The following is a 20,352-nucleotide window of genomic DNA, read 5'->3' as shown; positions in this document are numbered from 1 at the left end:
ATTGGGACCATACCAAAAGAAAAGCAATCCATTCCCACGTATAAGCATACCGACATTGCTTTGTAGGCTTCATGGTAGATGATTTCTGCTAGGCCCAATTTCTGCCCTTCAAAATGTTGTTATGGAATAGCCAGAAATGACAGACGAGGGAAAACTATTGCACAATTGCACAAGCAAAGCCCATCCCGGGAATCCGGCTAACAATCCAAGTTTGGTGAAATGCTCATCAACTGTCTACAAGTTACAAAAGCCCACCAGATGGAGGAACACACGACCGAGAAGCCAAAGGTACTTGCCTTCTTCTGCTCCTGGCGTAGGTTATGACAATAGAACCCTTGGTAATGGGGTGGCATGTGATATAGGCCTTCACGGACGGCAGGTACAGAACTGTGCATGTTGTGAACAGATGATAACGGCAGAAGAATTTGAGGAGTGGTGACCGTGTGGCAAAACAAAAAAATACTGCATTTGCACAAGAAAGTGCCAACTGATGCTGCATTCGCACATGCACATACATGACCACATACACACACACACACGCACACGCACACACGATCACACCGATGCCTACATATCCCAAAAGGCGATGACACGCAGCCTTGATATAGACAGGGTACGTAAAGGAAGGACAATGGTCCTGACCTTCATAGTGCAACTTGCAGACTTAGCAGCACGCCATGGGTCTGTGTAATGAGTACGCCTATATACCATATTGATGAAATTGATTCCTCTTTACCCTGACGCACTACAAAATGGCATATCTTACGCAGGCGATCGATAAATTCATTGTCTTCGTATCGTTTGGCATGACGATACATGCACCAAACACCGGCCACACTGACGACTAGCAATGATAAACTAGAACTGGTTGGAAATCCATTGTCTGTGCTCTGATTTCTGTGATGTGTGTGAAATGTTAACCATGTGTAGTATGAAATGTTAACCATGTGTAGTATGAAATGTTAACCATGTGTAGTATGAATAGTATTCTAAAAGGTACTAAAATGCGCTGTTTGTTTGTTTCTGGGTTTTATTTTAATCAGAGGATGCACGTGTCCACCGACCTACTGCGATAACGGAGAGGGAAGGGTTCAATGTCAACATAAGACTGGAGACAACGGGGCGGCAGGGCAATGATAGGTAGTAGTGTGAAGTGAGTTTGTGAGGTGGTGCATCCACCCACTGGCCTGCTGGACAGTGTACCGGGCACATCACTACCATGACAGGCACTATATGAATGCGGGTGGTGGGTTAGTAGAATTACAAGTAACTGCATGCTTTACCATGCCTGGCAGGCTCAGCATGTGGTTGGAACTGGTTGAACTTCGCGTCGACGCAAGACTTCTCAAACTTGCCATTACAAAGAAGTACATTGACTTCATCTGTGCGCTGATCAGCACCTGTAAGCAACAACCAGTGAAGCAACAAACAATTGGAGAGCGCAAAAACAAACACCCGGGTCAACAAGGATACTTATGCCGCATCAGTAAGACAGTAATACTGGTAACCATTTAGGGGCAATCCTAACAGGTGTAAGACTTGTAGACCTGTAATCAGTAGGAGTGCAAATGTATGAGCATCGTTGAGATGCACAATGTGAAGGATTCAAGCAAGGAAAACCTTTTTACAACAAGTCAAATTTTCCATGGAAACCTGCTCTGGCATCCATATCCACGCACATTTCAGTGCTTCATCACTTCACCAACATCAAGAGATGGTATGTTGATCTACTGAGCCACATATGGAGCACTGCCATAGCACTCACCAATGTTTTGTCTCCACTTCTCGGTATCCGTCAGGAGCAAAGTGTTGAAGGCATTGTAGAAGTGGAACACACTCACCAACCCTCCATCATCACACACGATCAGCTTGCATTTCTTGGCATGTTCCTCGTCTTGCCTGTGATAACAAAATGTGTAAATACATGTAGGTGAATGAATGGGTGACCCAGGGCAGAATCATCAACGCTCATTTTTTGTGTTCAAACAAAAACTTGAAGTGTCATCACGCTCTGAAGTTCCTGTGATTTCTTCCCAAAACCGTGAGGCACGTATCACCGGAGCTTTCGCATACTGTGTCCTCTTCCGGGTTTGTACATCTCCCTGTGCTTGATCCAGCAATAAAAGCGGGATTTTTTAAATGTTTCACGCATTTCGACGAGATAAACCCGAGAGGTACCATAAGACAACAGTGACACATAACTACAGTACCCAGGGGTTGGGTGTGCAACAAAAACTTGGCTTTAGATTTCATTGATAGCCACTCAAAGTACCTGCGAATCCGCATTAGACTTCAGGCACCATGACAAAACGGAACCTTACCAGAAGAAGAGCTTGGTAAGGACGTTATCCGTGAAGCCGCTGATTCGGTGGATCAATGGAAAGCCGAGCACACGATGCCTGCCTGATTTTGACAAGGCATCCCTTTCTATGTCGTATATCACTGCAGGTGTAAATATGAACACAGTAATGATACCGACAAGCACTGCATCTGGGTATGGCATCATACCACTCAAGCACTGATACGACCCTACACGTACACATACATGTACCAGTTTAGTTGTACTCCTAGTTCATACACCTGCAAACAGAATCCTCCTTTAGGATCACTTCACCATAAACTGCTCGACTCGGATACTTCTTTCGCCCATACGATATGCATGGTGGACAGGTATGCATGGCCAGGTATTCATGGACACATTTAACCGTTGGAGGTAATGACCCTATCCTGAAGAAGTTGGACAGTCAAAAAGAAGCGGTGATGGGTGCCTGACTGAACCAGGCCGGATAATATGTGCAAGTCACTCCAAATACACATGACTCCCTATTTGACTGAATCGTGACCTGTTCACCTACAGTGCAGGCATGTCAGATGAGGACTGTTCCACCCATACAGTACATGTACTAGATTGTGATAGGAAGAGAATTCTCTGCTCTTACATACACATTTGGTGCTGAGAGCCACAGCCATCTTCTGCAGTGTGCCCATTATAACTGCATCGTGGACCCATATTGTCTTTCTTGGCAGCAGCAGCTCCTCTACCTGTGACAATGAAGGATTAACACGGCCATAATCCCTGATCATCCCTATCACAGAGAAATATTTCAGCCCGCATGCTGCGCACTATCTTGATCCCTGTAACAGACACCGAAAACAGACCCTGTTTATAGGAGCCATTTCTCCCAAAAACGGCAACCACTACACACAAGCTTACTGATCATTGAACAAGCATGAAGATGCCTGGGATTCACTGGAGATTATTAAATTTGTGATTATTTTAACTCCGACTTACAAAGAGGTCCCTTGCCGCTGATCTGTGCTATAGGATCATATTGCGGAATCATGGGTGACCTACCCACCTCGCTGGGATAGTTTATGGTTGCTGCAAGGTTTATTCAACCTAGGGCTTCTCGAGAGTCATCGCATCTCCCCACAAAGCCCAGCTACCTACGTGTATCATGCACATTAGCATGCCACTGCTGCATTCCGCTACCTATCCTGGACTGTATGATTGCAGAGAAGCATCCAGCTACCCGACATGCACATACACACAGTGCTGGGACGCATGAAGTGGATTAGAACCCTCTTACCTGCTTGGTTTGTTGAACTCGAAAGTTAGCATCAAGCCGTGTGATCACACCCGGCTGTGGGAACAAGAAAACCAAGAAGATTGTCATGCATGCACATACATGTATGTCAATAAAAAATAATGTCAATAAGGCTCTTTGTTCGGAAAGTTTTTACTCTTTTTTGAATTATCTGTAAACTCCAATGCAACCACTTACACATTAAATACTACTTTTCACTTTTACAATCGCTCACTGGACCGAAAATTTGGTGGAATGTACATTTAAACAAGTTGCGTTTTCATCCCCAGCGTTGTCGTGTAAACGCAGCTTTAACATAATGAACTGCTGCATGGCAACTCAATAATATAGTCTACTTACCCTTGAGACTATCATATAGTGTGGTCGTCTTTGTCCGCCGCAGTGCAGCACTATGGCAGCTACCCTTTCTCGGCCTTCGCTGATCAACAGTAGAAACAGATCACAGCCAACAACATTGCAGACGAGTCCATGTACACACATACATACACGCCAGATTATGCAGAAACACCCAGGAATGAACACCCAGGATTGAACACACAAGCACACTGTGAAGAGAGTCACCAGTCAGCCATGCAACTCTTGAGTAGGAAACGAACTGGGACGTGTCCGGTGCAGAGCATGTGCCTTCTGTGTTACTTCAAGTATATTTGTGCACTTCGCACTTTGAACACTCCAGATTAAGCCAAAAAAGGGGTGCGGCTTATGCTCATCTCCCATGATCAAAATAACGGTGATAAATAGGGTATAATTATGTGTGTCTATATTTTGTGGCAAAAAAATGGGGGTGCGGCTTATACTTCAGCGCGTTGTGTACTCCGGAAAATACGCCGGTACTTTCCTTTCATTTTGAGAGGGTGGGCAACGCCTAACCCCCGTAAGGATCCATCTGAAAGCAGGCAATCTCTTTCACTTGTACAGTGAAAACACCAGGTCCTAGGTCAGTGGTTCACATTGTCCATTGGTTGTATACATGTAAAGTTTTAAATTCGAAGGCCCATCAGTGGCAGATCGTCGGTGAAAATACGGAATGCATGAGCTCTTTCCTTCTTTCATCTTTTTCTCTTATTTTTGTCTTCTGAATTTACTTTTCTTCCTTACGAGACCGGCTTACATTTTCATGCATTTCTATTTTCCTTTTTCAGCCACCTCAGTCCTCGTTTCCGCGCTTTTCCCCTCCGCATTCCCAATCGGCCCCCAGTTTCAGTGTTCTTTAGAGCTTGAGCACGGATGGGTATTCCGATTTAGAACAAGAAAGCAGCCAACTGACTATGTAACCTGAACCACAACCAGTTATTTTCCCTGCACAGGTAAACCCAGGTCAAGAGACTACCTGGTGTCATCTACTACTGGCCACTACACGGCGCTGAATGGGTGACATCAAACTCAGAAATTTGCTGGACTTCCGTCTCAACCATTAGCTCTTTCCCGCCGTGTGTTTGTGACTTTCATTTGGCATGTTATATTGGCAGTCTTACGACGAGCCAGGAGATATTGAATAAATAAATAAATAAAATAAATAAATGAATGTGTGGCTTTAAAAGAACATCTACTTAATTGGTACTTCTTTTTGAAGTACAGTCAAACCTCGTTAGGACGAACACTGATAAGGCAAACTTTCCATTAGTACAAACTAAGGCCAATCCTATGGTTGGCCAGGCATCAATTCAAGTCAAAATTATTTGTTTACGACGAACTTCTGTATACAGCGAACTTTCGCGAAGACGAACTATTTTCAAGTGTGATTTGAACAAAGTCAGTGTGGTCATGTACATGTAGTACGAACTTTCGGTCCTCGAGCGTGCGCGTGCGCTGGCTGCCTTTTTCCTTCTTTTTTTTCAATAGTCGAGGTCATATTGTACGTACAGCGCTTAATTGTTTTCAAGCGTGTTTTTAACAAAATAATCAGTGCGTTGTACGAACTTTCGACACAGTCGTGATTCATTGCACTTTGTCATTGTACTTACCTGTTTCTGGCTTATGCTAAGAATAACATGCTTCCCATGTACCACAGCATGCACCTTCACGTAAATACAATCCATCTGATGTGCATATCGATTTTTTGTCAGATCTGGATAATAAGAACTCCCGATAAGACAAACAAATGTGTTCAGTCCCTTGAAGTTCGTTCTAACGAGGTTTGACTGTACTTGAAATCTCGGCCCAGGATTAGCACAATACCCCTGCAAACCAGATCAAACTGCAGTCCTTGTGACAATTCTCCAATAACTTACGGCATGAGCTGCGTAAATTCTCCCCATTCCGGTATCTAAATGTTCAGGAACAGTGAATGCACCAGATGCAGCTCAGTCAAACAATCAGAATGCAGCCATCACAACTTGCCACGTGCAAAATCCAAAAATTCCAACCACTTCCGCCAACCACAGCTAAAATTAAAGGGGACGTATACCCTAAAATCAAATTTTCACCAGTTGTAGTCTTCGGGGTGCTGAGTCGAATGGTCTTGGTCCGAGGAAGCCGGGACCCTCCCTTCCTCCTTTATTCCCAATCGAACTTGCGCACTTCCACCGAAACTGGGCGACTGCGCCCCATTAGATGTGGATTCGTATGCAAAAGTCACTAAAAGCGCCGTTTCGTTCTTATAAAAGTATGGATGCCCGCGATAAGCCCAGATGTTGTCTTTTAGATGCCGAGTCAACTGGTTTTGGTCCGAAAAGGCTGCGATGTAGCGTTCGGCCCGTATTCCCAATCGAACACGGGTGAGTAAGCAGTCACGTGCTCATGCGTACACAGTCACCTGGTCACGGTGCCTGCAGGCTACAACTTTCACACAAAGGTTCAACTCAAAAGTTCAAAGGTTCAACTCGAGTGACATGGACGCTGTGAAAAGTGTAGCCTGCAGGCAGTGCCAGGCACGGTGACCAGGTGACTGGTGTACGCATGAGCACGTGACCGCTTACTCACCCGTGCCTTTTCAGACCAAAACCAGTCGACTCAGCGTCCAAAAGACTACAAAATATTATGGACCAATCGCGGTCATCCATGCTTTTATAAGCCAAAACGGCGCTTTTAGTGACTTTTTCCATACAAATCGCTATCTAGTAGGGCGCAGGCACCCAGTTTCGGTGGAAGTGCGCGCGTTCTATTGGAAATAAAGGAGGAAGGGAGCGCCTCAGCTTCCTCGGACCAAGACCATTCGACTCAGCACCCCGAAGACTACAAGTGGTAACAATTTGACTTTAGGGTATCCTCCCCTTTAACTTTGTGGTCTGCATGAGACCCAGCCAGACAGAGTTTCCACACCGAGGAGAACGCCACCACCCTCAAGAATCAAGGTGTCGGTACAGCACGACTTTTAAAAGCAATTGCAAACATGGGTTGGGTTCGAGTGTTGGTGATATGGTTTGCATTTTTCAACCATGGTTAGCAAAAAGTAGCTTGGAGAGGTGAAAGCAACAATGAATAGTTGGTATCTTACTTCGGGACTACAACGCTCCAACATATCACGGCAATACGAAGAGAAATTCTGGGGAGTCACAAAGAGTACTCCCACAGAGGATGTTCCCTTACGAACAGGTGAAAGGTAGAATAAAGAAGCTGGCAAACATTGTGTCATTACTCAACTTCAAAGAAGCAAAGCAAACGAACTTTACAGTGAAACACACTGACAGTCAATGCACAAGTGTACATACTTGGAGTCGTAGTAGTGAAAGATTAGATTCAAAAGGCAACCGGTTGAAAGGGCGCAGGTACATTTATTATGTAAGTTAGCACTTACTTGAGATACTACCCTGATCTCATCCTTTGCTAGATGCTGCTCAAATGCATAGCTACAGATGTGCTCCTGCCGGTAGGTGAAAATACCAAAAGAAAAAAAAGGGAATGGACTCGGATGGAGATCCAAGGTTTAATTTATACAAAAGAGAAAGGACCAAGGAACTACAACTTACGCTATACTGTCCACTAACACCACCAGTTACTAAACAATTAGCTCGTGCGATAACATTGCACGACACTGACAGACGGTACAGACGTTCTACAACTAACTGGCTAACAGCTCTAGCACATCTTGGATGTGCACTCCAACAGCCTTCCAACTTGGAAGGTTCTAAGTTATATAACGTATGTAACTGGTGGTGTCAGTGGACAGTATAGCGTAACTTGTAGTTCCTTTGTCCTTTCTTTTGGATGAAAAAAAGGGAGACGACAAAAAGACCTTGCATCTGAAAACAAGCAGACTTCAGCTCAATACAATTATGCCAATACGGAATTATTGTTGATGATTAAACTGTGCTGTGGGTATGTTCTTTCATTGGAATACTCTTGGGCTGATCCGTTGGCCTCCGATTCATCTCATCCTATCTGAATGCTAACTCGTCCAGTCCGTGTCATATCAGGAAAATCCTTCTATGGGTTTCATCTTGTGCTAGGCCTATAAGCCTATAAACTATGCATGTCACAAAGGATTAGGAATAAACCGCGGAGCCATTTAGAGAAACTACACGTGAAGCGTGCTCGAGAATAGTAACCGCTGAAGACAGATACTGAAATGCATCGTGGCGATCGCGCCCTTACCCATGATATTGTGTCTTCCAACAATGGATTGACTAGGTCATAAAACTGGTCAATCTAAGGAAAAGACACACCGCATCCAAATACAAGAACAAAGGCGTACATTGCAGCTCCATTGCATTCAGTGAGCGTTCAAAGAATGACAGTCATCACAGGGTTGGAAGATTCTGCTGGGCAGAACGGTTGTAGGGCGGCACAAATGAAAACGCAATGCAAGGCTGTGTGGAAAAAGGTGCGATGGATATGGAAAATAGAACACAAAGCAATGCAAAAGAACACAATGGATGAAAAAATGTGGATGTAATGGTGGAATAGGTGTAGAAGGACCGTCCAAAGGTAAAATTGGTTACAAGCTTGTTTCGTTATCATTAGGGTAACTCATCAGACCAATGGCGGTTCTGTGTTGCGGGAACGGTCCCTTATCAGTAAAAAAATTTAAAAGTGGAAGAACGACAATTGCAGAGGTGTGAATTTATACATGCTTGTGTGTAAGGTAGTTTGATAGATACTTTGTCTTTTTCCACGCAATGAAAGGTGCGGGGCCCAGTTTAGTGTCGAGTCTATGCTTAGCCGTCCAGAGATTTTTCATCAATTTGTTTATGCCGGTGAGACTAGGGTGGTAGGGAATAATCAATGGAGGTGTAATGTTGCGCTTACAGGGCATGCGCTAAGGATTAAAATGTGCTCTGACACAATGTCCTGCCAGTTGCAAAAATGGCCGGACATGTCCGGACATGCAAATTTTCTGCTGCTGCGTCGTCAAGTTTGCACAAGGCTCGAGCGATTGGCGCATACTCTATTGGATTTCCGCTTGACTGCTCCTTGCCAAACAATGCCACCTCATGGCGATGCATTTCAGAAGCAGCATGATCTGTGAAGGCTGACGTTTTCAGGTTCCTTGAGCCAACAACGAAGGAGTCAGAAAAATTTTTGCTGCTGCGAATTTTATCAACAAAACGGGAACACATCTTACACTTCAAATTTTCGACAACGCTACGATCTGAGGGACTGCGCTCATAGCTCAGCCAAACAGAAGTTGAAAGCTCCCTATCAATTATCATACTCGGCGACCCACTTGTCACAAGTGGTCGTCTTGACTCCTCTGGGCTTCTTTCCCAGAGGAGCACCCGCATCAGCGGTGCTTGGCTTTCTCTTGCCAGACGACATCACTAATGACTACGAAACAAAGGATTGCCATGCCTTTTCTTTTTTGCACTTTGCAAAAAAGTGCGCGGATACTTTGTCCGGATGTGCACAAAACATCCGGAAACTGACTGTAAACGGTCAGAAATTGTCCGATGTCCGACCGTTATTTCGCGCCCTGCGCTTAAGGCGTGTGGGTCTAGTATTGTGGGTAATGTGTAGAGCGGCTGAGACAACTGATTGTTAATAGCCACGTTCAACATCTCACTGGCATAAACAAGGTGATGAAACATCTCTGGACTAAGCATCGACTCGACACTAAACTGGGCCCCGCACCTTTCATTGCGTGGAAAAAGACAAAGTATCTATCAAACTACCTTACACACAAGCATGTATAAATTCACACCTCTGCAATTGTCGTTCTTCCACTTTTAAGTTGTTTTACTGATAAGGGACCGTTCCCGCAACACAGAACCGCCATTGGTCTGATGAGTTACCCTAATGATAACGAAACAAGCTTGTAACCAATTTTACCTTTGGACGGTCCTTCTACACCTATTCCACCATTACATCCACATTTTTTCATCCATTGTGTTCTTTTGCATTGCTTTGTGTTCTATTTTCCATATCCACCGCACCTTTTTCCACACAGCCTTGCATTGCGTTTTCATTTGTGCCGCCCTACAACCGTTCTGCCCAGTAGAATCTTCCCACTCTAACCAAAGGAGGGGGGGGGCAGTGCCCTCCCTTTCTGAATGAGCGTCCATGGTCTTCCTACAACCGTTCTGCCCAGTAGAATCTTCCCACTCTAACCAAAGGAGGGGGGGGGGGGGCAGCGCCCTCCCTTTCTGAATGAGCGTCCATGGTCTTCCTTGTACCATCATCTTTCCGTCATATCCAACATTCTCCATTTGCTGTTCGGCTTGTTGTCATCTTGAGTGCACTCATCCAACCCCTTCCTCCGGCTCCTTGATATGAGCATTTTTTCCCCTTGCACAATAACTAACAGGCCGTCCGGGGTTACCGATTGTTTTTACAAAACGAAAAGCATGGTCGTCAAAAATCAGCTATCTTGACTTGTCGATCAGTGTTGTCGAACGGAGCTGTTTGTCAAGCCCAGTCATAGTGGTGTACATCTGTCGTATTCGTCAGCGCTGCCAGTGGAGTTAAAGGAATCGGTTGCCCGAGAGCAGTTCCGAAGGGCACACCGCAACGCATCCACGCAAGAGGGCCGAGAACGAGGAGAGAAGAAGAGTGAGAAGCTGCTGAAGGGAAACGACTACCCGCAACCTGTCATACAAGCATCCAAATACAGCGCATCAATGCCCAGCCGAACACCCAACCGCCAGAAGAAGACATTCACGTCCATGGTGAAACTCCCATACATCAATGATCGCCTGGCCCGTGCTGTTCGCCGTGCTGTTCGTTCGTATAGCAAGAATGTCCGTGTCGTCTTTCAGTCTGGCTCGTCCCTGAAAGATATGTTAGTATCATCGTCGTTTCCCACGCGATGTCTACCGAAAGAAGAAGAGAAGGGGAAGGCCTGTCGAGTGTCGTGCTTGTGATGTGGGTATGCAGAGTGGTGAGTGTATGTCCCAGAATTATGGTCTACTCAATGTTTTGTTCCATTTGCGGTGAGGAATATGTCGGCGAGACAGAAAGATGTGTGCGAGAGCGTTTCCAGGAGCACTACCGCGAGGCAAGGGCATGCACACCACTCAAGCCCTGGGGACAACACTACGCATCACATCAGCATCAACACCCAACCGCTACACCATTCATTCCTTTCACCACACCATCCATCCTCACAAGGGAAATGTCACTTGTCAACCGTCGTATTCGTGAGGCTATCCACATTCGTCATCGCCGTCCAGCTGTCAACAATGACCGTGGTTGGAAGCTTCTCGACACGGTGTAGAGCTGTCACGTTTTTGTCCCGTAGTATAATGCATGTACATGACTGGCTAGTTGTAGTGGGTTGTGTGAGTGCTGTTGAGTGGCACTAATGCTACTACAGTGTACCCTGTGATATGTTTGGCCTCACCTCTGCACCGTTTCACACACCAGCTTTATCACATCAGCTGCAATGTTTAAAATAATGTAAGAGTAAGTAAGTTCATCGTTTTTCTCAACATACCTGATATTTCCGCGCCATAGATGTAATCTTCTCACTGGATGTAGTATGAGCACGTACATGTGCATGTACATGTATAGTAGGTTCACCTCACTGTCTGTTTCTTATCAATCCTGATGATGGCCCAGGGCCGAAATATTGATGGAGAATTTAATTTTAATTTTTTCAATAATTGCAGTTCAGAGACCGGATATGTGTGTGTTTTGAGCGATCTTTTAAAATGAATTTTAAAATGAATTGGCTGCAGTGGAGTCTGCGCATCTTGAAAACGAAAAGGTTTAGTATTTTTCAGCCCCACCCACCCACCTACCTACCTTTTCTGCAGGTAATACGAATTCCAACAAAGTATTGATGTTAATTCTCGGCACCAGAAGTAACTGGGCATTCTCCATCTGCATGCAATAATTATTTTCAAAACGAAACTCCTAAACCCACCCATCCCCAAACGAAAACTTTTCGTTTTGGAACTACTATTGGTAACCTCGGACGGCCCCTGATGACGGTGTGTAACAAGTCTCACTCTATTTGAAGAAAAAAAAAGGTAAAAATCAAGAACTCAAGATGCAGCATCACGGACAGGCGGCAGAAAAGATAGAATATGAGAAACTACTGAGAACAATCAAAGACAGGTACGTACCTCTTCCAGGCTGAATTTGCCACGGAAATTTGCACCCAGGTGCACCGACAAGGCCTCGTGCATTACACTCCGGAACTCCTCCTTTCCAAACCGCCAGTTCTGCAGGAACAAGAAAGATGTCTATTTGTTTGAATTCATTTGTAACTTGTTGTGGATGTTGTAAATATGTGTAATGTTGACACGAAAAGTGACATGGCCAGGACAAACCATAGGGACTGGCTGCTATGTGGTTATGCGCCGCTATGTCGTTGTGTTTGATATGGCCTCACCTGAAGCAGACCTTTCAGTACCCGTAGGTCTGACGCAATCAGCAGCTCGACGAGCGGGGGCTTGTCCACTCCACTGCTATATTTAAACATAAAGAAGCAGGCACAAGCCGGGTACTGCGTTAGAATTCGCGTTTGCAGTGCCATCCACAGGTGAGGTCTGAGCATTCGTGAGCTAAGATCCTGGCACTGGGTTCAGCTAAGAGAATAGTACAATCAGGTACACTGGTTTCAGCCAGCGTGAAACTGAAGAGGAAGTCTGAGCAAAGTACGTGTGTTTAGTGTAGTGTTGTTGTTAGTGTGTTAGTGTTAGTTGTACAAATCTGCATTGCTCAATTTGTCGTTATATGCGAGGTCCTTACATCCAATCTCCACTGTACTGAAATTCACTTCGCGGCTATTTCCAGGTGTAAATTGGTCAGTGCTCGCAAATCGCTAACTTAACCTGGAACAAACGATTTCCGGTTTATTTATTTTTTTTAATGAAAAACCACAAACCTTCAGACATGTGAATGTGCACATGATATACAGTGTACATAAATATGTATCAAGAAGGCAGCACAGAAACGGCAGTGGTGGCGAGGCCTGCGGTATTCGCAGCATACTCCTTCTCAACCCGCAATATACATTCGGGGTCACCTTACCCGTTCCTAGTGGTTACGAGCTTCAAACATTGCAATTTCAGTTCGCAGAATGGAACCATTTTCCCCTGCCATTTGCTACCTTCGGACCATTGAAACGTAGTAAAATGGATCGAGGTGATTATTTCAAGGAATAGTTCCGACGACCATGCATGTGCGTATCCACACATAACTGAAAAGAACTTGAAGAGAAGCAAACAGCTGAATCCACTGGCTCGGCCTTACTTGATGGGTCCTCGGTCACCTAGCCAACAGCTAAATCCTCTTGCCCAACCCTTTGTGCCCCACGCAAGTTCATCACACCCTTCCCCTCATTGCGTTACATATCCTTCTATATCTATTGGTCATATTCCACTTGCACCACCATTCCTTCCCGATTCTGGACGACAAACTACTAAAACTCCTAATCAACCTGCCTAATTACCTTCATCATCGGCCTTCTCAGTGCTCTCACTTAACTGCCGCTCCATAGTAAATAAGCTAGCTGAGCTTAGTCGTCTGTGAGCAGTATTCTCCAGACATAATCTGCCTATGTGAAACGTGGCTGACAGCTGCCATAGACGTCTCAATTCCAGGCTACACGTCATACCGCCTGGACCGCCCACCTACGACCAGCTCTGATAACCTGCCAGCAAGAGGCTATGGCGGTGTTGCTACTCTTGTAGCTGACAGGTCGTTCATGTCCATTAAGCGCCGCTTGGACCTTGAGCGCTGTGGACTGGAGGCGGTTTGGCTTGAATTGCGGCCAGTGACCCTTCCCTCACTCCCCCTCATCATATGCTCTGTTTACAGACACCCTGGAGACAGCATCTCCCAAGTCCAGGCATTTAGTGACCTCCTAGAGGACTGTCTGTCCAATACTAGCCTTCCCGATTCTGCAATTGTACTTGCAGGAGACTTGAATGCTCGCCACTCTGACTGGTCTCCTAGAGACACCACGAATCGTGCTGGAAGGGAGTTCCGTAACCTCTTCTCTTGTTTTGGCCTTGAGCAAATGGTGACATTCCCCACACACTTTACCTCCCACGCCTCAACATCGTGTATTGACGTTGTGCTAACGGATCATTCTCACCTTCTACTTTCTGTTACATCTCTTGCTCCTCTTGGTGCATCTGACCACGCACAGATCCTCAGTCACTTCCTACTGCCTACTGATGCTGCTTATCGTGAGGAACCTGCTGCACCCCAATACCACTTCAGGAATGTTCCTGCAAAGCCGGAATATGACTTTAAATCCTTCTGGGATAGTGTGAATCTTCCGTCTGGGATAGTGTGAATGCAGAGCTCGCTGATATTGACTGGAGCTGGCATCTGCGTGCCAGCAACGTCAATGATGCGCTTTCGCACTTTTCTTCCATTCTCAACAGTGCCCTTGAGAAGCACCTCTGGCCATTCGGAAAGCAGCCGTATTCTCACCGCTGCCCACGGCCCAGTCAGCCACCCTGGGTTGATGCCCATCTCCGCACAGCAATCAAGTGGAAATATGATCTCTATAGCATTTTTAAGAAGTACCCAACACAACAAAACAATCAAGCATACCAACAGCAGCGAAATATAGTGAAAACCCTGACGCGGACAAAGTACAGAGCTTATATCCGCTCAGTGCAAACTACTTTGCAGGTAGACACCGTCCATCGCTTCACCAGTTTGTGAGACAAGCAAGAATTCGAAACGTATCACGGGAAATTCCGTCACTCACAACAGGGACTCAGCAGGCGGCTGACCCTTTGGCCAAAACTACCGCATTAAACGCCCCGTTTGCCTCTGTGACTCGGCCAGATGACCCGTTGCTCTCTATTCCCCTTATTCTCACCGCCTCGGAGCCCTCAGCTTGTTTCACGTCCGTCATCACCACAATTGCCACTGTCCGGCGTCATCTGAAGAAGCTTCCGACGTGCAAGGCATCTGGTCCCGACGGCATCCCCAACCGGATCCTCAAGGCCCTGGCACCATCCATAGCATTCCCTTTGTGCCATATTTTCAACATGTCATTTACCACGGGCATATTCCCTTCTGCATGGAAAACAGCGAAAGTCATACCTGTACACAGGAAAGGTTCCCGCCACGAACCTGCAAACTACCGCCCTATCTCTCTTTTTCCCTGCGTGTCCAAAGTGTTATGTTGTTCTGTTATCTTGCATGAACAAGGACAAAAGACAAAGGAAACTAATAAAACTACAAGGATAAGCGTTGGTACAAAGAAGGCAGTACAGAGACGGGAATCGCGAGAGTGTCCAGATGCATACGCATAGAATCCTAGTTAGGTAGGACACGGGTATGTGTAAGACACGCATACGGAGCGCAGTGCGTGCAGGGTACAACAAGAATGCATAATAAGACATGTGAGTTACATACATAGAACACAGTAGATGCAGCACAGTGTAGGGGAGCATCATACATGGACAGGGCAGTCCATAAGAGTACATGCATAAATACGGTAGTGCATACACAACACAAAGTATGTGAACGCATCTTTTATGATCACTTATACAGACATGTTTCGCCGTTTCTGAGTCCCGCGCAATCATGGTTTCGTAAAGGCGACTCCACCTCCCTTCAACTGATCCGCATCGTGCAGCAGGTGTGCCAGCATAGGGATAACAGAGCGCTTGCTGGTATTTGCTTCTTTGACTGGCCAAGGCGTTTGATACCGTCTGGCATCGAGGACTTTTGGCCAAGCTCGAGCATGCATTCGGGGTACGTAAACAACCACTCTCCTGGCTGAAATCTTATCTCTCTGGGCGTTATCAGTACGTAGCTGTGCTTGGCACATCCTCGGCTGCAGAGCCAGTATTGTCAGGCGTTCCTCAAGGATCAATTTTTGGTCCCCTACTATTTATAATTTACGTAAACGATTTACCTGCAGTCTTCCCCGGAACGTCTCTGTTTGCTGACGACACGACCCTTCTCACCTCATCACCTTCCCTCACTGGCCTGAAAAACAACTTGCGTGCTGGCATTCAGGAAGTTCTTTCCTGGATGTCGTCCTGGAGATTGTCCCCAAATCTATCAAAAACAAAGATCATGCTCTTCCCGCCCCAGCCAGAGTTCACAACCCTCATCCATGCCAACTTTCCAAATCCAATTGACATAGTGTCTTCTCACAAACACCTTGGCATTGTGATTGACTCTGCACTCTCTTGGGTACCCCACATCGAATATATCTGTAAAAAATCAAGTAAATCCTTAGGAATTCTCCTCTTCCGCTGCTGCAAAGCTTGAAATACACCACAAGAAAATCCTTAAAATTCTCCTCCGTCAACCCCGCATGCTCTCATCATCCGCCCTTTATAAAATCGCTCACACAACCCCGTTATCAAATGGACGCAGTGCACACCTGGCTTCTCTTGTCCATTCTATTAAGCTTGAGTTGTGCCCACCTCATCTCATGTGTTTTAATTGGTTCTCTTCTCTAAGAACTAGCAACTCGCTCTTACTCCCTAAGTGTAACTCATCCACTCTTTTGCGCTCCCCTCTCTGTATTGCTTATTCTGTTTGGCTCACTCTACCCAGAGAAGTTAAGGATCTGACCTCACTCCGCCTGTTTAAGATCCGTGCCGCCCCTTATTTACTACGACATAAATAGCTCATTATCCACATGTCCTTTGCGTCTCTGTATTTTTCAATGTTTTTACTTGACATTATCTTTCTTTACGGAGTTGTTGTTGCTGTTCATTTTGCTACTCCTTCTTTTTCCCTCCCCTTACTTTTATTTATCGCCGTGGTTGGCAATCACCCACTCTCTTAAAGGGGAAGTTAAGGCAAAAATTAAAATTTCACCAGTTGTAGTCTTCGGGGTGCTGAGTCGAATGGTCGTGGTCCGAGGAAGCTGAGACGCTCCCTTCCTGCTTGAATCCCAATCGAACTCGCGCACTTCCACCGAAACTGGGTGACTGCGCCCTACTATATGGGGATTTGTATGCAAAATCTCACTAAAAGCGCCATTTCGTTCTTATAAAAGCATGGATGACCGCGATTGGCCCATATGTTGTAGACTTTTGGACGCTGAGTCGATTGGTTTTGGTCCGAAAAGGCTGCGATGCAGCGTTCCTCCTTTATTCCCAATCGAACATGGTTGAACAAGCGGTCACGTGCTCCTGCGTACGCCAGTCACCTGGTCACCGTGCCTGCAGGGTACAACTTACTAGCCTGTTTGACCTTTTTTGGGTGCAATCCTGTCACTCGAGTTGAACTCGAGTTGAACCTTGGTGTTAAAGTTGTCGCCTGCTGGCGTGGTGACCAGGTGATTTGGGCACCCAGGAGCACGTGACCGCTTGTTCAACCATGTTCGATTGGGAATAAAGGAGGAACGCTGCATCGCAGCCTTTTCGGACCAAAACCAGTCGACTCAGCGTCCAAAAGACTACAACATACGGGCCAATCGCGGTCATCCGTGCTTTTATAAGAACGAAATGGCGCTTTTAGTGACATTTTGCATACAAATCCCCATCTAGTAGGGCGCAGTCACCCAGTTTCGGTGGAAGTGCGCGAGTTCGATTGGGATTCAAGTAGGAAGGGAGCGTCTCAGCTTCCTCGGACCACGACCATTCGACTCAGCACCCCGAAGACTACAACTGGTGAAATTTTAATTTTTGCCTTAAAGGGGAAGTTAAGGCAAAAATTAAAATTTCACCAGTTGTAGTCTTCGGGGTGCTGAGTCGAATGGTCTTGGTCCGAGAAAGCTGAGACGCTCCCTTCCTACTTGAATCCCAATCGAACTCGCGCACTTCCACCGAAACTGGGTGACTGCGCCCTACTAGATGGGGATTTGTATGCAAAATGTCACTAAAAGCGCCATTTCGTTCTTATAAAAGCACGGATAACCGCGATTGGCCCATATGTTGTAGTCTTTTGGACGCTGAGTCGACTGGTTTTGGTCCGAAAAGGCTGCGATGCAGCGTTCCTCCTTTATTCCCAATCGAACATGGTTGAAGAAGCGGTCACGTGCTCCTGCGTACACCAGTCACCTGGTCACCGTGCCTGCAGGGTACAACTTACTAGCCTGTTTGACCTTTTTTGGGTGCAGTCCTGTCACTCGAGTTGAACCCGAGTTGAACCTTGGTGTGAAAGTTGTCACCTGCTGGCGTGGTGACCAGGTGATTTGGGCACCCAGGACCACGTGACCGCTTCTTCAACCATGTTCGATTGGGAATAAAGGAGGAACGCTGCATCGCAGCCTTTTCGGACCAAAACCAGTCCACTCAGCGTCCCAAAGACTACAACATATGGGCCAATCGCGGTCATCCGTGCTTTTATAAGAACGAAATGGCGCTTTTAGTGACATTTTGCATACAAATCCCCATCTAGTAGGGCGCAGTCACCCAGTTTCGGTGGAAGTGCGCGAGTTCGATTGGGATTCAAGTAGGAAGGGAGCGTCTCAGCTTCCTCGGACCACGACCATTCGACTCAGCACCCCGAAGACTACAACTGGTGAAATTTTAATTTTTGCCTTAACTTCCCCTTTAACTTCCCCTTTAACATTGGCCGGTGTTTCCACTGGGTCTTGAGATGTTGTAATAAATATATAAAATATAAACGAAATTTGGGTCAGAGCAGTGACCCCATCCAACCCTCCCTGAAAAATACTTTCTTACTTCTCGTCCTCGGCTTGTGCCGCGTCCAGCCAAAAGCGTGCAACCCTGGACCTTCCCTTTCCTCGCTTCTGCGCTGACTGCAGTTCGTCTATGCTTCGAGCAAGCGCTCTTTCCGCCAAGTCCTCTTCTTCCGGCACCGCACCCGGTTTGTGGATATCCGACAGCGACGGGGTTGACGGGGTCCTAGCGCCCAGCAAATCCTCAATGAAGTCCTCGTCTTCGAACTCCAGGCTTGAGTCGGGCGTGACGGTTGAACCTTCAGACGTGGGTGCGTCGCTAGCGCTTGTCTCGTCCGACTCCTCCATTGTTTGCTACGGATTTGCTTCATGTGACGCGGCGTTGCGTCTTGACAATGAACTGAGGAAGAACTCGCACAAGCTACTGGCACTCACAACTGTCGAGGGAAGCAGTTATCGGCCCCTGTCTCATTGTGCCTTGGACATGGCCACTGTGCCTGCCGGCGGTAATACTAATACTGTAATAGCCAAGACTAGAGAAGACGTGAGCAGTTCAACGACACATCAGCACTGACCACTAGCACAGGCTCAAAAAAAGAAGGGAAAGAACTGCTTCCACTCCAGGCGTAAATACCGTGGTCCGTAGTTATCATGTGCATCCTCCACAACACTCCTGTGACCTGGTGACTGTGTAAATGATTATGATTGACAGAATCTGTCAGTTTAGCACTTCGCTCTCTCACACAATCTGATTGTGTGAGAGAGCGAAGTGCTAAACTGACAGTGTATGTCGCTGGTCATCGTTTCCATGGTTTACTGGTCTGGTCTGGAACCTCACAACCCTGTGACCGTGTGTATCCTTCACTCGCTCACTACTGACTACTGTCTGTACTGACACTGACTGTGTGACTTTCTCAGGTTTCTGCATGTTCTGTGTCACTGAGTGTGTGAGTGCTAAGTCAGTAACTACTTAGTAAGTGCGAAGCCTCTGAACATGGTGAAGGCCCTGCATAGTGCTGAGCATGAGTGAAAAGTACAATAAGTCAATAGTTGCAACAGTTACTTCCTGATCCTTGGGTCTGGTCGACCGCACTGACTGTACTGACCCTGGGCCTGTCACCATGGTCACTGCGAGTGCGAGTCACTGCGACTCCGGCCAGGCCAACACACCAACACCAATAGTGAAGAACACAGAGCAGCTATAGTATAGATAGGCTGCGCGGCTAGCTAGCAGCCGTGCCGTCACCATGGTCACATCCGGTTCTCTTTTACCTGGTCTGATCTGGTGCGTGTCCCAGACCAGGGAATGGTAAGACCCGACCCCTGGTTCGGGGGGTGGGGGGGGGTCCATAGGGAACGGCGGATTCTGCTCGAAAAGGTGGCAGATTCTGCTCGAAAAGCAGTGAAATTGGCAGAACGATACAAACCTTATGGCGGGAAATTCCTCGAAGTCTGCTCCATTTTTTATCCACATACCAAACATGAATGAAACTTACCAGAAAAAGTACCGAATTCTGCCAATTTTTCTGCCGGAGAATCCGCCGGACCCTAGGGGGGGGGGGGGGGGGGGATCAGGCCATTCACCATGGACACTCCGGGCATAAATATGCATGGTGCATGGTCACTGACTTGTGTGTTAGTACTCTGTTCTCTCTGCACTTCGCCTTCAGCTTGTTTTCAACTACTGTAATAACACAATCATGGAGACCGCTGTACAACTATCCAAGTTTACAGGTGCAAACTAATTGCAGTATAAAAGCTAAATAAATCTACTTCAGTACATTTAACAAAGGACTGTAAGCTCTCTCAGGAGTGTTTGATCGTACGTCATAACGTCATGCG

The 20,352-nt window shown here is 46.5% G+C and overlaps 1 protein-coding gene across 2 annotated transcripts; it reads right to left on the bottom strand.

The window, feature by feature from the left end:
* Nucleotides 1-199: 199 nt before the first annotated feature.
* LOC135809265 (uncharacterized) lies at nt 200-19,161 on the bottom strand. Of its 2 annotated transcripts, none has more exons than XM_065322569.1 (13): nt 18,554-19,161; nt 12,322-12,397; nt 12,053-12,151; nt 8,142-8,195; nt 7,345-7,410; nt 5,840-5,874; nt 3,948-4,026; nt 3,591-3,644; nt 2,940-3,042; nt 2,322-2,442; nt 1,766-1,899; nt 1,284-1,400; nt 200-387 (listed from the first exon to the last, which is right to left on the bottom strand). In XM_065322569.1, the coding sequence occupies exons 1-13, from the start codon at nt 18,856-18,858 to the stop codon at nt 242-244; spliced, it is 1,389 nt and encodes a 462-aa protein (XP_065178641.1). In that variant the 5' UTR covers nt 18,859-19,161; the 3' UTR covers nt 200-241. The 2 variants fall into 2 exon arrangements, with proteins under 2 accessions (XP_065178641.1, XP_065178642.1); XM_065322570.1 differs by having other exon boundaries at nt 12,322-12,394.
* Between the last annotated feature and the right edge of the window lie 1,191 nt (nt 19,162-20,352).

The sequence above is a fragment of the Sycon ciliatum genome, chromosome 2 (assembly GCF_964019385.1).
Source record: "Sycon ciliatum chromosome 2, ocSycCili1.1, whole genome shotgun sequence".
Classification (NCBI taxonomy): Eukaryota; Metazoa; Porifera; class Calcarea; order Leucosolenida; family Sycettidae; genus Sycon; species Sycon ciliatum.
This window is presented reverse-complemented; position numbering and strand designations above follow the sequence as displayed.

Coding starts and splice junctions, on each gene's coding strand:
- LOC135809265 (XM_065322569.1), bottom strand. CDS start 18,858: ATGGAGGAGTCGGACGAGACAAGCGCTAGCGACGCACCCACGTCTGAA. Junction 12,152..12,321: donor TACTGAAAGGTCTGCTTCAG/GTGAGGCCATAT, acceptor TTGTTCCTGCAG/AACTGGCGGTTTGGAAAGGA. Junction 5,875..7,344: donor AGATCAGGGTAGTATCTCAA/GTAAGTGCTAAC, acceptor CTGAACATTTAG/ATACCGGAATGGGGAGAATT.